Genomic DNA, 14,581 nt, shown 5'->3' with positions numbered 1-14,581 from the left:
TGGCTGCGGCAGTCTTGGTAGTAAGCTCATAAACCGTAGCAATACGCTGGACGTCGTCTAAAGAAGGGTTACTCTGCTTGACAGCGTCAAAACGTATTTTGTCTTCAGGAGTATGTAAAATTATCATGTCCCGAATGAGAGAATCAGTGTAGGATGAACCACAACCGTCCTTGGAGCAGATGAACTGGCAGGGTTTAGCTAGACCACGCAATTCAGTTATCCATTCAGTATGTGCCTGATGGGGTTGCTTTCTGCTCTGAAAAAATTTATAGCGAGCAGCCACTATGTGAGGAGCTTTGGCATAGTGTTCCGTGAGACGGGCTAAGAGCTGCGTGAAGGGTACCTCAGATAAGTGTTCTTCTGGACTTAATTTACGTAGTAATTCACACGTAGCATTGCCAACCGAACTAAGAAATAGTGCGCGGCGGCGTTGATCATCTGTGACAGAATGGCAGATGAAATGCTGTTGCAGGCGGGCTAAATAAACTGACCATTCTTCCTTAGCCGGGTCAAAAGCAGAGAACGGAGGAATAGCTGATGGCTGTGTAGAGACAGAAATAGCTTGAATAGCCTGAATTAATGCTGCCTGTTGTTGTTGCATAAATTGTTGTTGTTGCTGCTGTAAGGCTTGGAAGACCGTAGCGAGTTGTTCCGCAGTAGCCATTGCGAGATGCGTGCAAGAAAGAGTAAGGTAAGCTGTGTGTCAGAACTGGTTGGAGTGTCGTTGTCGTTTAGCACGTCGCCGTAGAGTTGACAACTGGGCCCGTTGAATTGTAGTGTTGGTTTCGTGTGTACCTCGTCGCTATAGAGTTGGCGACTGGGGCCGATGAATTGTAGTGTCGCTGTTTTACCTCGTCGCCGTAGAGTTGGCAACTGGGGTCGAAGAATTGTAGTGGGTGCTTTTTACCTCGTCGCCATAGAGTTGACGACTGGGGCTGATGAATTATAGTGTCGCTTTTTTACCTCGTCGCCATAGAGTTGTGTTGTAACCAAGGTTGAAGTTTACAGAACACAACTTTTATTGCTTCACTTTATAATATTTACACAAATAACTGAAATTTATTTTGAAGCAAGAAGGAATATTGAATCTTGAGAAAAGTCTGTCTTTATACAATATGTACAGGTTTGCAGTCTTTATATACACTTCTATCTTGAAAAGATAGTCTTTGTGAATTGACACTTTGATAGTCGAGAACTATCTGGCACACTAACATAAATGTTCATGAGAGTCCTTGTTTGTTGAAGTGCCTGAATTCCTAAAAAGCAAGTTCAATTGATTGAAGAAATTCCACCTAGCGAAACTAAGGGAGCTTGCATAATTTAGGGAATGAAAATGGCTTGTAAAAGAATTACGGGACATAGGCAGCGGAAAACAGGTAAGGGAGCGGTGACCAGAGGTGAGACCTCGTACTGCCAGAAATTCAGTCCACCTGGTCGAAGCACATTTTCAAGAGGAGTAGCCTCCGTGCTCGACGTAGGGTGTATTCTGGAGCTGGACACCGGGGCAAGTGGGCAATGAGCAGACAGGGAGCTCCTATTTATAGTACACTCGATGGTCAGGCACGCGCACTGAGGGCTGCGCGTCGAAGCTAGCAGAATGATACACAGGCGCGCGTGCAGCTGGCTGACGGAGCGAGAAGGGAGTGCCGGACATACAACAATTTTATTAATTGCCTTGCCTTCTTTAATTTGAGAAGAGAGTAAACGATTTAAATAAGCTTTATATTTATTTTCCAAGTGACTGTGTTTCATTTTCAAGTGTCTCTTTAGTTTGCTTCGGACCACACATTCATTGCTTAATTTTTTGCCACATCAACACACTCAGGAAGCTCACGATTTCCAGATTCAGTAAATGCAAATCGGAAGCATAAATAAGAATCCTGATACCTGCACACATCACCAGACGATGCAGAAGCAGCTCCTCACTGACTCTTAATCCGGGTGATTCACTTGTTCTGTTTTCATTCTGATGTTATTCACTGCTGTTTAATCGTTGGCATTTAATTAAAACCTTATCCATATTACAACACAATATCTGTATATTTACTTCAGTTTTATAGTAACACCAAATATTGCGACGTATTCAACAATCAATTGCACTACATTTAAACATCTCTCCGAATCCAACTGAAGTACTGAACTGACTGCAGGTGACCATTGATTGGTTTATATATGCTCCACTAAGGTTTGGGAGTGATCAACATGTTTCTCTACTAATGTTTCAGTGGTTCGTCTACTCTCCGCTAGAGTTATCAATATTTCGGGACTGCTCTCTAGCATTCGAAATTCCTCTAAAGCAGGCATAGTTACTTGTACGTTGGGGTGTGCCGCTATACTCAGCATAGCAAAACAGTGTGCTGCGAACGAAAAAAGTTTGAGAACCCCTGGTTTACGAGACTACTAGTGGAAGTCGTTAGTCAAGTATGAGAACTTTGTTGGGTTGGTAGTTGGTTGACATGCAAGTGTTGCAATCTTCTTCTTCTTCTTTGTAATAGTTTTGTTCAAGAGGGCAGTATCAGTGTGTGTATAAAATTTGTAAATAAAACTGTACACAATTGACAGCATTTTGTGTGTGTGTCTTTATATTTACAACAAGATGATAATTATGCAAATTATGCAAATTATGTGAAAATCTACGATGGAATTACTATCACTCCACAATTAATACAGACAAGAGGAGTTTTGCAAGGGGATCCATTGAGCCCTCTTTTATTCAACCTCATGACAGCAGACACTACTGTATAAATGCACTACAGACACCGGAGGTAAAGTTTATAATGTATCCAGTCATGGTCTTCCTGGCTAAAGGCCACACCATCGCTCAGTTAGCACTCGATAACCTCCAGAAATGGGCAGATCATAACTCACTTACCATTAACAATACCAAAACAAAGGTAATGAAATTCAAAAAGGAAGGGAAACTTAGAACAATGGATGTGTTCACCTGTAATGGCACACAATTGGAAATCGTTCCATCATTTAAATACTTAGGAATCACGCTCCAAACTACATGCTCAAGCTTCACACTGCACATACAAGATAAAACTGCGGCAGCAATCAAAGCCACATAGGAAATACCAAAGTTCTGGCATCTATTAATAGATACCACAATGATTCTATTCAAACTTAAACTTGCATCAGTAGTAACGTACGGTATCAAGTTAATATGGAGAAAATTGACTGCACCAAACTTGAGAAGATTGGAAAATATAAAAGCCAAATATCTGAAACGAATTTTTCATGTTTCAAAATATACAGAAAACTAATTCCCGTATGCAATGGCTACTGAGTCATTTTTTTGGAGGACATTAAGTCTATATTTATACTCCAGCATACTGTTGCATCGATCGAGGTACAAGAAGAAAGATGACAAAAAGCACAACAAATACCAGCAGAGTTCTTAAATTCGGAAGTAGCAAAGACTAGTGTCTGGAGAGGGCTTAACTACAAATTATGCCACATGGATTCTGTGGGAACTTATGTCTAGCGAATGGATTTCACACCCCAAGTGGTGACTGTGTCTGCCGATTTTGTGACATGTTCTGTTCTCGTTATCACTTAATGACCTGTTCCAACAGAACACAATCTCTCAGTGCATTTGCTAAAGACTGGGGAAAGAATTGTGAATGATGCACAGTACATGATCCGCTATATATCTATGGATATTACATTAAGTATGTAATGCTTGTGTAGATTTCACATTATATATGCACATTGTGCTTAATAAGTATTAAATATTTCAAGAAGTAAATTATGAGTAAAAATTACATTTTGTAAATTAACAATTACAAGTAAAAATGACTCAAAAAGTATTCTTTTCATGTAATTCAATTACTTTTATTCACTTACTTTCCAACTGTGTTTATTTCTTATGTATTTATTTAATGAATGTGAACAAGTATTAACCGAGATGAATAGAATATTCTAAGACTGATTTTCCCTGCTGCTTGCATGTTAGGACAATTAATAATGAAATATGTTTGATCCATAACAAACTGTTGAAGCGGAAAACATTTTTTTTCAGATTCAACTTGGTTAACCTTTAAGTTCTCCCATCTGTCAAAACTATTGCAAGATTAAGGAACAGCATCTGGAAAAGAAAACAATTAGTAACAGAATGATATGTTTTGTTCCTGAGTGAACATGATTCGATTCTCTATAAAATCACTTTTATTATGCATATAGCCTATAATTTCAATATTGTTTATGTTGAGTAAATGGCACTGGCTTAGAATGGGTGGGTATTATGAATCAAACCCGGGACCCCTATGACCTAAGGCCAGCACGCTAACCATTTAGCTGGACAGGTGAGTATTATGAACAAGCTGTAAACCATTTTATGTTAAAATTCTGTGTTCAGTGCCATAATAAATGTGGAAATATTTTTGAACTTACTTTAACTGGAAAAATACTTCAGGATGCAGGCTTGCAAATGAACTGATAAAAGGACCAAACAAAAAGCATACTAAAGAACTGCTGAAACTCAGCAGAGAAAATATAAGATGGGTAGTAGGACTGTTGACAGGACACTGCCATCTGAAAAAATACCTACATAGAATTGGAGCAATAAGAGACAATATATGTAGGAAATGCGATGAAGCAAAGGAATCAGCTGAACACATACTTTTCAAATGTGAGGCGCTGAGTGGAATCAGACTCTCCACTCTAGGACTACGAGGTGAAGAGAGCGAAAAAATCCAAGAAGACCCAATAAGAACAACCTGCAGCTTTGTGAAGGGAGCAGGTAAATCTAGGTGGGTTGAAGGAAAAACATGGTAGCAAAAGATCTTAGGAACTAATATTTAGAGGCCCCATGAAGAAAAGAACTTACTTTATTGCTCTCTGTCTATTGCATGCCATCTCCTCTCAGCTGTTAAGCCTGGACTGAGTCATGCAATTCTTAGCTTCACAACAGGTCTTTGGTCATGCTGGTAACTTTTTGCTGCCATGTACCAGTGATGTCAACGTTTCTCGGTGGAATGTAATTACAGACTATTTGTTTTTGTTCATACTTAGAAATTATTTATGGGAAAATGATTTTGGAATGTCTCAGGGCCTGGATTTTAATAACATGTTAACTTTTAACTGGTGGATCATACACATAGCTAACTTATATATGAGGCATGTTTTTTAAAGTAAGTACCATTTTGATATACTGTAGGCAAAAATGTTATGCAATTTTTAACCCATCCCTTTTTTTACATGTAATCCTGTACCTTAAATTACTTCTCAACGTACGTTCCAAGCATATTAAGGGACTTATATCGTGAAACCAACTACTGAATTCCATCCTCATAGAAATCTGCCATCTGATGTGCCAGCCACTGCAGCATGGTCATTTTCAGGTCATCATAATCATCATCGCAGTGGTGCTGACCTCTTAAATGCTTTTTTCCAGTGCAGGAAGAAGTGGTAGTCACTAGGTGCTAGAACAGGGGTGTATGGAGGATGATCAAATTGTTCCTGACCAAATTAAGCAATGAGGTCTCAGGTTCTATTAGCCGTATGAGGTCGCACATTGTCATGAAGCAAAAGAATCCTCCTTGTGAGAATGTCACACCACTTGTTTTTGATTGAACGATGGATTTTACTTTAAGGTCTCGCTATAATTTATTGTGTCACTTGGTGCAAAAAATCCACACGCAACACACCCTGCCTATCCCAAAATACAGTGCACATGAGTTTGTGAACTGAAATTGTTTGCTTGCATGTCACTTTCTTGGGTGATTTTTAGTGTGTCTATTCCATGGATTCCTATTTTGATTTTGGCAAAGAAGGAGGCACCCATCTTTCATCACCAGTGACAATTCAGCTTAAGAACACATCTTCATTACTGTACTAATCAAAGAAAGTCAAAGCAGCAGCGCTTGGTTTTTGTGCACCTCCATCAGCATTCTCGGTATCCAGCGTGAGCACAGCTTGTGATTTAAGCATCCTGCCACAATCTCATAAAGAACAGTCCTTGAAATTTCTGGCAAATCATAACTTATGACGAAATCATAAAGCGTCTGTTTTCTCGAACTTTCGCGTCAGCTGTCTTCGGTAATGACAGGCGGTCGACCATTATGCTTCTGGTATGGCCTTCTTTAAATGCTCTAACCCATTTCCTTGCCATTTCTTCACTCACAGTATGTTCTCCAAGCAATTCACTAATAGGCCAATGAATTTCAATGGTTTTAATGTCTTTTGCATTCAGAAAATTAATCACAGTGTGTGCTTCACTCTAACCAATTGTTAGAGGCTTTTTCAATAAGAAAAAACAAATGTAACTACAGATGAATGCTTCTGTAATGATGTTTGTAAGAAGCCTACAGATTTACGTACTGAGTACACATGTGCCGAATGATGACTGAAGCACTGCAACGGCCATATTTAAAAATGGTACTTACTTAAAAGCATGCTTTGTATAAATCCCAATCGTGGTCCCCTGATTATAGAAATGTGTATTTATTAAGTCATTATTTCATCATTTTTTTACTATTAGGTCTTTTGCAATTTTGCCTCATTATTTTGTCAGTTTTAGCAAATCTTTCGATTAATTTTTTGTTTTTAAAGTAATTTTTCTTGTTTTGTTTTATTATTTTGTCATTTTTATGCATTTATGTTGTTTAATCAACCAACATATCTGAATATCGTCAGAGCTTTCAATAAACGAGAATACACAAACATCAAAAGGTTCAGTATTCAGTCTTAAAACTATGAATTAAAGTAACCATCTGCGACCCTTACTCTTTTGAAATCCACATCCCTACAGGACGTCGAGACATTGCTTCTACATAGACTTGCAATGAGAGGGGGAGGTATTATCACTGTTGTACGTAAAGAATTCACATTTCAATCAGGTTGTTGAAGTGCCCGAGTATTAACATACATGTACGCACTTGTTAGTTTCGTTTTATACTGTGCATGTTTTATTTATTCGAGTGTGATTCACTTCAAGTGTTAGAATGCCAGTGATACACCCATCTAAAGATGTCCACTGAAGGAAAATTATTTCACAATTAAGCAAGGATTTTTTTTTTCTACAGATGGTCAGCTATCTTTTTGAGAAATATGCAAAATGAAAGGAGCAGTAAATAAAAGATTTACCATTCAGCAACATGTGGATCTTAACAAACACATGGTATCCAGAATATCAGTGGATAGCAGAGATTGCATAATATCCTAATAATGATGATGTATAGGTGTTCAGTTGGTCAGTTGGTTTGCTTCTAAGAAAGGCATTTAAAAAAAGGACTGAAATATAATTCTCTCAGGTGTTTCTGTACCTATTATTAATATTTGTTGATGCTTATTAACTGTATTCATTCTACTACAAGTAAGAGGTAATGTAAACAATACACATAGGTAAATATATATTTTCTTTCATTTTTTGGATCATTTTCTTGCTCATTTTAAGTAAGTTTTTGATGATTTTAAGGTAGTATTTTTGGCATTTAATAGATCATCAAAATTCAGGCCCTGTTCATCGTGCATTAGCGAAATAATACAAGCGTAAGTCTAGAAGGAGTGTGAAAAGTTGTGCTCAAAGCTATTTAAAATATAGTATATGCTTGGTCCATTTTGCCAATATACTTTTATGATTGAAAACATTTATTCAACATTGTTTCAGGAACATAAAACATTCCCTTCATCAGTGATTATTAAAGTCCAACTTATTTACAAATATCGAAAACAATATAACACTTTCTTTTGTTTCGTTCAAAACTTAAAGAGCTATAATAATAATTCACCACATCAATGAATAAACAAACATTAGCGGTATATTAGGAGAATTATTATTACTGATACCGGTACATAAAATTTTAATATTTAGATGATGTTGAATGAGAATCACTTCCTAAAGATGAAGGGAATGCTTTATGTTCCCGAAACATGATAGAATAAATGATTTTCAATAATAAAAGTGTGTTGACAATGTGGACTAAGCAGATGCTATTTTAAATAGTTTTAATAGCTTTAAACAAGTCATTACAGGAACAAATACAAATACCTATTAGGTTAAGTTTATCAAGATGTTGTGCTTAATCGATACTAAAGCTTTTATTAATTCACTAACGCACAATAAGACATTCTAAAATCATTTTCCTGTAAACAATTTCAAACTACAAATTAAAACAAATAGACTGTAACTATATTCCACCAAAAATTGGTGACATCACAGTGCATGCCTGAGGGAAGACCAATGACTGGCATGATGACAAGGAATGTGTGATGTAGTCCAGGCTTAACAGCTGGAGTGCAATAAGTTCAAAAAAGTATTTCCACATTTATTAAGGCACTGAACACAGAATTTTAAAATAAAACATTTTTAATTTATTGATAATACTCACCTACATCAGTAATATTTACACAATATAAACAGTGTTGAAATGATATATGCATTATAAAGGTGATTTTATAGAATCTGATGACGTTCTTTCAGGAATGCAACATGTCATTCTGTTATTGTTTTCTTGTTCAAACATTCTCTAATGGGTTCTGTATTATTAAAATGCTTTCCTTTCCAGGTATTTTATAGTAATTTCTTAATCTTACATTTGTTTCATCGGACTGAATACTTAAAAGGCTATAATGATCTTATAAAACATTCCATTGTCACTTGTAATTAATTATTATAAACTCTACCACAATGATCTTGATAAACATTTCAAATTTTCCAGTTTTTTTACAACTATTGCATTGTCATATTTTGGTTGTACTGCACTAATAAAATCATTGTGCCAATAATATACCTTCTCTCTGCTTTGTGATGTATTTTAAGAGTGAAAATAATAGTGGACCTCTAAAAAACAGAGTAATGTGGTTCCAGAACAGGCGGTACCACCATGGCACAATACGCAATGCTGCCCACGGCCACGCCTCGAAAGTGATTTGTCTAGTCAGATGGAAGAAAGCCCCTTTGCATCAAGACGTATGTCTCAATTGCAAAGTAACGGTTTCAGTCGGACCGGTCGAGGCATCCAAAGTATCCAGCTGACTCCAATGGTGAAGAGAAACTGAGTTATATTGTGTGTGGTGAGTTTGGTGATAAAATGGTAATGACTGGTAGATGATGGATTTATTTCTGCTGCTGACTCTATGAGTTATAGTGTGCAATATAATATTTTAATACTCTTAAAGAGATTTAACTCTTACAGCTTGATCTCAGAAGGTGACAATACTCTGCTACTGAGAATCCGAAGTGTGTGACAATAGTAGTTGACAGGAGAAATATGTTGAAAGCTATCAAAGATATTGGTGTTGGACCAAATTAGTTGAGAGAAGAGCTTGTGTTCTATGATCATATTGTACGACTGCACATTCCAATTATCACATGCTTTGATAATTATCTTCAATTAGTGCCATAATCACTAAAATAGATTCTGGTGTACTAATGTTGTTAGATGGGTTAAGAAGTAGAAGAGTACAAAGTCATGGCTTCACAATTATAGTGTTGCTCATCGAAGGTCTGTACTGCTGCAAAGAGAAGCACTACCCACCACATTACATATCTGATATTTTAAGGAGATGTATAAAGCTTCTTGTTGTTTTATTCATGCTTAGAATGTAAAAACATCATAGTCATTTGGATTTCTCTTATATAAATGAAGTCCACCGTTTAATATTCTGGGCAATTTGCAAAGAACTCTGTTTTGAGTTCACCAATGATATCATTATGCTCTTTGTAAAGTTTACCTACAAGTTTATACAGTATCATGTCTAATGCTTATTGTTGTGTGAATTGTACATTTATTCACTTGTTGATAAACAGAGATTATCACCTATCTTAAACTATAAAGTAAGTAAAGATTACCTTGTTGACAAAACCACTATCAAGGGTTGACAAAACTGATGATCTTGAATAAAAAAAGCATATAACATGATCAACATATCTTAGGATATTTATTGTCATGATAGGAGTTTTATATCAGAAGTATTCCATAAAGAAAGGACAAGAAGGCTGATAGATAAGTATGAGGAAAATACAATACACGTTATACACTATGGTGTAAACACCAAAATACTAAAGAAGTAGAGATGGTATGTTTGAATTAATTGATCAGTTTAGAGGTACTTAGAGGTTGGAAGTTACTATGTTGCTCATGTATACACGAGGGTGGTAGGAAAATTTTGCCTCTTAAGTGATTAGTTCAACAATAATTGATAACTTCAACAAAATGTGAGATACTGACTGGAGCTGCATGCCTGCTTAAAGCCCAGAATGTCCTCTACCAGACAGTCATTTATTAATCAACAAGCTTGTTATCCCTGTCCGTGCACACATGCCAATGTTGAACAAGTTTACACATCCTGTCAGCAAACAAATCAAGGCACCAATGACTTACAGATCCTTTGACCTCCTCATCACAGGTGGAGCAGTGATCCTTCAGATATTTTTTCAGCTTCAGATAAAGGTAGAAGGTTCAACATCTGAACTATATAGCACAAATGGGATATTATCTCATGATATTTGAGACACCATAATGCATCCTTTGTCACCTTGTGTGTGATTGAGTATTGTCACAGTGGAGAATTGCTTTTCTAGGATGAACTCCAGCAATTGGGTGTGGAGCTTCTGCAAAGTTCTCAAGTGTACATCATAGTTGACAGTGTTGCTATGCTCCACAAAGGTTTTGTAGAGATTCTTGTTTACAACTCTGCAACCACCCCTTATAAAAGGGAATGACTGTTTCCAGGCTGTGTGCTGTGAACTCAGCTGATGCTCAGCGTCTGTAACTGCAATATTTGACAAGAAAATTTTGAACAATTGAATATTTCTATTCAGGAGCAACAATGAATAACTGTTTCCTCAATCAGCAAAATTATGGATCTCAGGATTTGAAGATGGTTTGACACTTCATACAAGTAGCACATAAGGTGTTCACTCGACAAAAGCTTTAATCTACTAACTTACAAGGAAGAAGTCATCCAATGAGGATAGGTTCACATGCAGGATCTTCAAATCTGTTTAACATCTGCTTATATGGTCAAAATAATAATTATATTCAGAATAATGTCATAAATATATTGTTAATATTCTTCATATTCATAGTCCAAATATGTATCTGTAGGCAGAACAGACTCGCAATTTGGCCACTTGGCAATTTTCATCCTAAAAATAACTCAAACAATGAATGTCCATTCTTAAAACTTAAAGGATCAAGAAAGGGCTGTGTAACCATTACAGAAATCCCGCTATGGCAAAAGCATTTTCTTCCCTTACATACAGAATGTAGGGGTCCTTAGCTGAGTATAACCACTGGGATATTTTCTTTCTTGTTGTTCCACATTTCTAGTTTTCAAAAAATCCTGATGGATATGCTGTGAGACGAGTTCAACAAAGTCAATCAATATAAGAACAATTTATCATTGTAAATTATCTAATTTTATCATTGGCTTCCTTAGTATAGGCCGCGTGCGAATGAAGCTGTTTGGTGAACCTAGACAAGAGAGTAGCAAACGCACGTAGTAGACAATCATTAGTCTGAGCAGCATTTCGATGAGATTGTGAAATGGAACCAGGTTTATTTTGAGAATTCTACAGTAAGGAAAGGAAAGCAGTTGAATAACAATCCTGATATTTTTCATGTAGAAAAAAGATTGGGAGAAATATCTAGCCTATGTTAAGGGGAAACAAATATTAATAAATCACCATGTGTTGTGAAGATTTAAAAAAACAAGTTTTTGTTGCATACTTCCATTTAATTCACTGCAACTACATTGCAAGTTTAAAAGCAGAAATATGAACACTATCTAATTTCAAAACACAGTACTGGTACTCTTCAAAGACATTAACACATTTTCTGTATAAAAATATTTTTCAAGCTGACTCAGATAGATGTCTGGCATCTGGGAACTGCCTACATAAGGCAGGCTTGTCAGAAGGGTGCAAGCTCATTGCTGCCATCTGTTTATCTGTAAATAGTGATAGAGACGCCTCCAAAACTACGTGCTTGCAACAATGGTAAAAACCAATGCGTACTCGAGAACAGAGATATGTGAAAGGTGAAGAGATACAGAAGTTATAGAAACCTTTTATGATATTTTCTCCAATCAATTGTCCATAATTGTCTGATTGTTAATTGGTACTGCATTGGAAGGTTAATCGGAATGCCTGCATCATTATTTTCTAATGAGCAAAACATGGTATTAAAACTGTTTATCTTACTAGCCCGTGCACTTGCATCAATAATCAAACAGACATTAACACCTGTGAAATTTTTGGCTGTGTTGTCAATGTCATGCCTTCATTTTCATCTTTTGTAACACTCAGCAATGACTTTTTCTAGCAATTCCCATTTATTGTTTGAATTTGATGTCAGAAGTAATCTAAGTAGGCTTACATACACAGGGCTGTCAGGATCTCTTCAAAGCATTCATTTTACAAAATGACGGAGGTAAATACTGGAATTGTTCCCAGGTGTCCTCAGTTTTTCATTCTTCATGATTCATTTCAAAGATTTAGTCCACACTTTCCTTCTGATCACATTTTGTTTGTCGTTCGGAAACTTGAAAAAGACTTGGTTCCAGGAGGAGAGTTGCTGCATGTAAAATTGCACCTAACTCCCAGAACAATAATTGTTGTTACTGTTAGAAATATTGGAACAACAATCAGTTTTGGACATTATATCATGAAAGATAGAAGCTAATGTCAATGCAAACCACATGTAAAAATAGGCAAACAAACACTGCTCTCCCCATTTGGAACTCCACGTTTGCCGCCAGAGCGCATCACCATCCATTCGCATGAGGCCTATACTTGTATTATAACATCAGTCACTCACACTGGAAAGCAAGCCTGTCATATAAAGTAACTGTTGATATTGTGATATAGCACAATAACTCACTCTACGTGGAATCCAAACCACAAGGTCAGGACTTTTCATTTTAAAAATTGCACATATTTTGATAAGGAATTGAACTGCAGTCATCTTGGTGAGAAGCAAGTAACAATACCACTCAGTTACCATCCTCTTGTTACTCACACTGCCGATCCCACAAGAAACACGCTATCAGACATATTATCACACTTAAGAACATGCGCTGCGGATCAAGATTATCCTTAGCTCCCAAAATATGTGTGAATAATAAAAAGATTATCTAGGAAAATCCAAGTGATCCCAAGTATGTCAACAATGTATCATAACTTGTATAGTATAACATAGGTATATTTGTATGGAAAATGTCTTCGTTCCTCAGCAATGTGAAGAATAGATTCTGAAATTGAAAAGAAAATTCTAAGTCATTCCTAAATCAGTCTAGATGTATATAACAGTCAATGATAGTTCCTCTTAATGTTAATGAAAGGCTGTGATGTTTGAATATACACTTGCCATCCACTACAGCTTTTACTGATGTCTTATTAATAAGGCAAGCGCAAAGAGTTTAATGTACCTGTTATGTGCTTTCTTTAGAATAGACCTGATGTCTTTACTTCAAAGCACATACTATTTTTAAATTCTATAATTTACAGGCATCTGACACAAATTCTTATAAGATGTATATATATCTCTCAATGGAATAAAGAAATATATTTAAAGAGTTTTGTTCAATGATGTGTAATGTTTTATTGAAATGTTGAACCCTTCCTCAACTTCTAACAGAAAATGGTTGTCTTTTGAACAGTTAGGCTGTAGTAGGCTTTCTCAAGACAGACTGATGGACCAGCTGGAATTATTTCTGGATAACTACTGGGTAAGCAATTAGAATAGAATGTCATGTGGGCAATGAACATAAATAATTAAAATGAATTGCAGTGTCATCTCAGTTCTTACTCTTCCTGAAAGGAGCCTTAATACATCCTATTGCAGAAAAGGTGATGCATTCTACTACTATTAGTAAAACATTTTCATTCTGTCCCTAAAGGAGACAGCGGGCGTCTTACACGGTAATGCTGTCTATCAGGCCAGGAAGATGCGATATAGTGAAGGAGATGTTTGGAGAAGGTGAAGGAGTTGGTGACTGTGGCCTACAGTATACTAGGATCTGTCCCGGTATTCGCCTTAGTGCAGAAGAATGGAAAACCATGGAAAACCATTCTCAGGACAGCTGATGGTGGGGACCAGCTTCTTTCTGTCTTCCGAATGCAGAGGTGTAGTGCCACGACAAAGCCGCTGCCACGTCTCCTCTACTCGGTTGGTCAGCCGGAGTGCAGAGCTGTCGGACCACGGACCAGCTGTAGCCACTTGCAAGCCTAGCCTACCATGCAACCGCCTGATCAAGCATTTTAAACACTTCCTCATGCATTAGGATTGTCCTAGGAGAGATCTAATGAGAATTAGCTGCTACAATGCAGTGCACCCTATGATCGCTGAAAGCTTTTGTAGACAACATCCCCTTGAAGTCTATGAAGAAGTTGGATGCCCCTCCAAAGAAAGATCAACACACAGACCTGACGTCACACTGACTGACTGAGCTAAAGTGGCTATAGTGATTAACCTATCTGTGGGATTTGAAGTCAATGAACACCAGCCATAAAATATCTGTGATTAGGAACCATGCTATGAGGAAAAAAATATAGAATTCAGAAATGGGAAGTGGTTGGTTCTTCTACATGCACTTTCTCTGAAACAACCTCATCACCCTGAACTCTGCTATT

General features: G+C 36.9%; 1 protein-coding gene across 4 annotated transcripts in view; it reads left to right on the top strand.

Moving 5' to 3' along the window:
* Window positions 1–13,524, top strand: part of AkhR (Adipokinetic hormone receptor) — a 357,399-nt gene extending 343,875 nt beyond the window's left edge. For 3 of the 4 annotated variants that reach the window (XM_067147711.2, XM_067147712.2, XM_067147714.2), the window contains one exon: window positions 8,818–13,524. In XM_067147711.2, coding sequence (XP_067003812.1) covers window positions 8,818–9,003 — 186 coding nt within the window. In that variant the 3' untranslated portion in view covers window positions 9,004–13,524. Of the gene's footprint in view, window positions 1–8,812 lie in introns of all 4 variants that reach the window. The other variant, XM_067147715.2, reaches the window with a different exon arrangement.
* The last annotated feature ends 1,057 nt before the right edge of the window (window positions 13,525–14,581 follow it).

Source organism: Anabrus simplex, chromosome 5 (assembly GCF_040414725.1).
Source record: "Anabrus simplex isolate iqAnaSimp1 chromosome 5, ASM4041472v1, whole genome shotgun sequence".
Classification (NCBI taxonomy): Eukaryota; Metazoa; Arthropoda; class Insecta; order Orthoptera; family Tettigoniidae; genus Anabrus; species Anabrus simplex.
The sequence above is the reverse complement of the archived record's forward strand: the minus strand, read 5'-3'. Positions and strand labels throughout refer to the sequence as shown.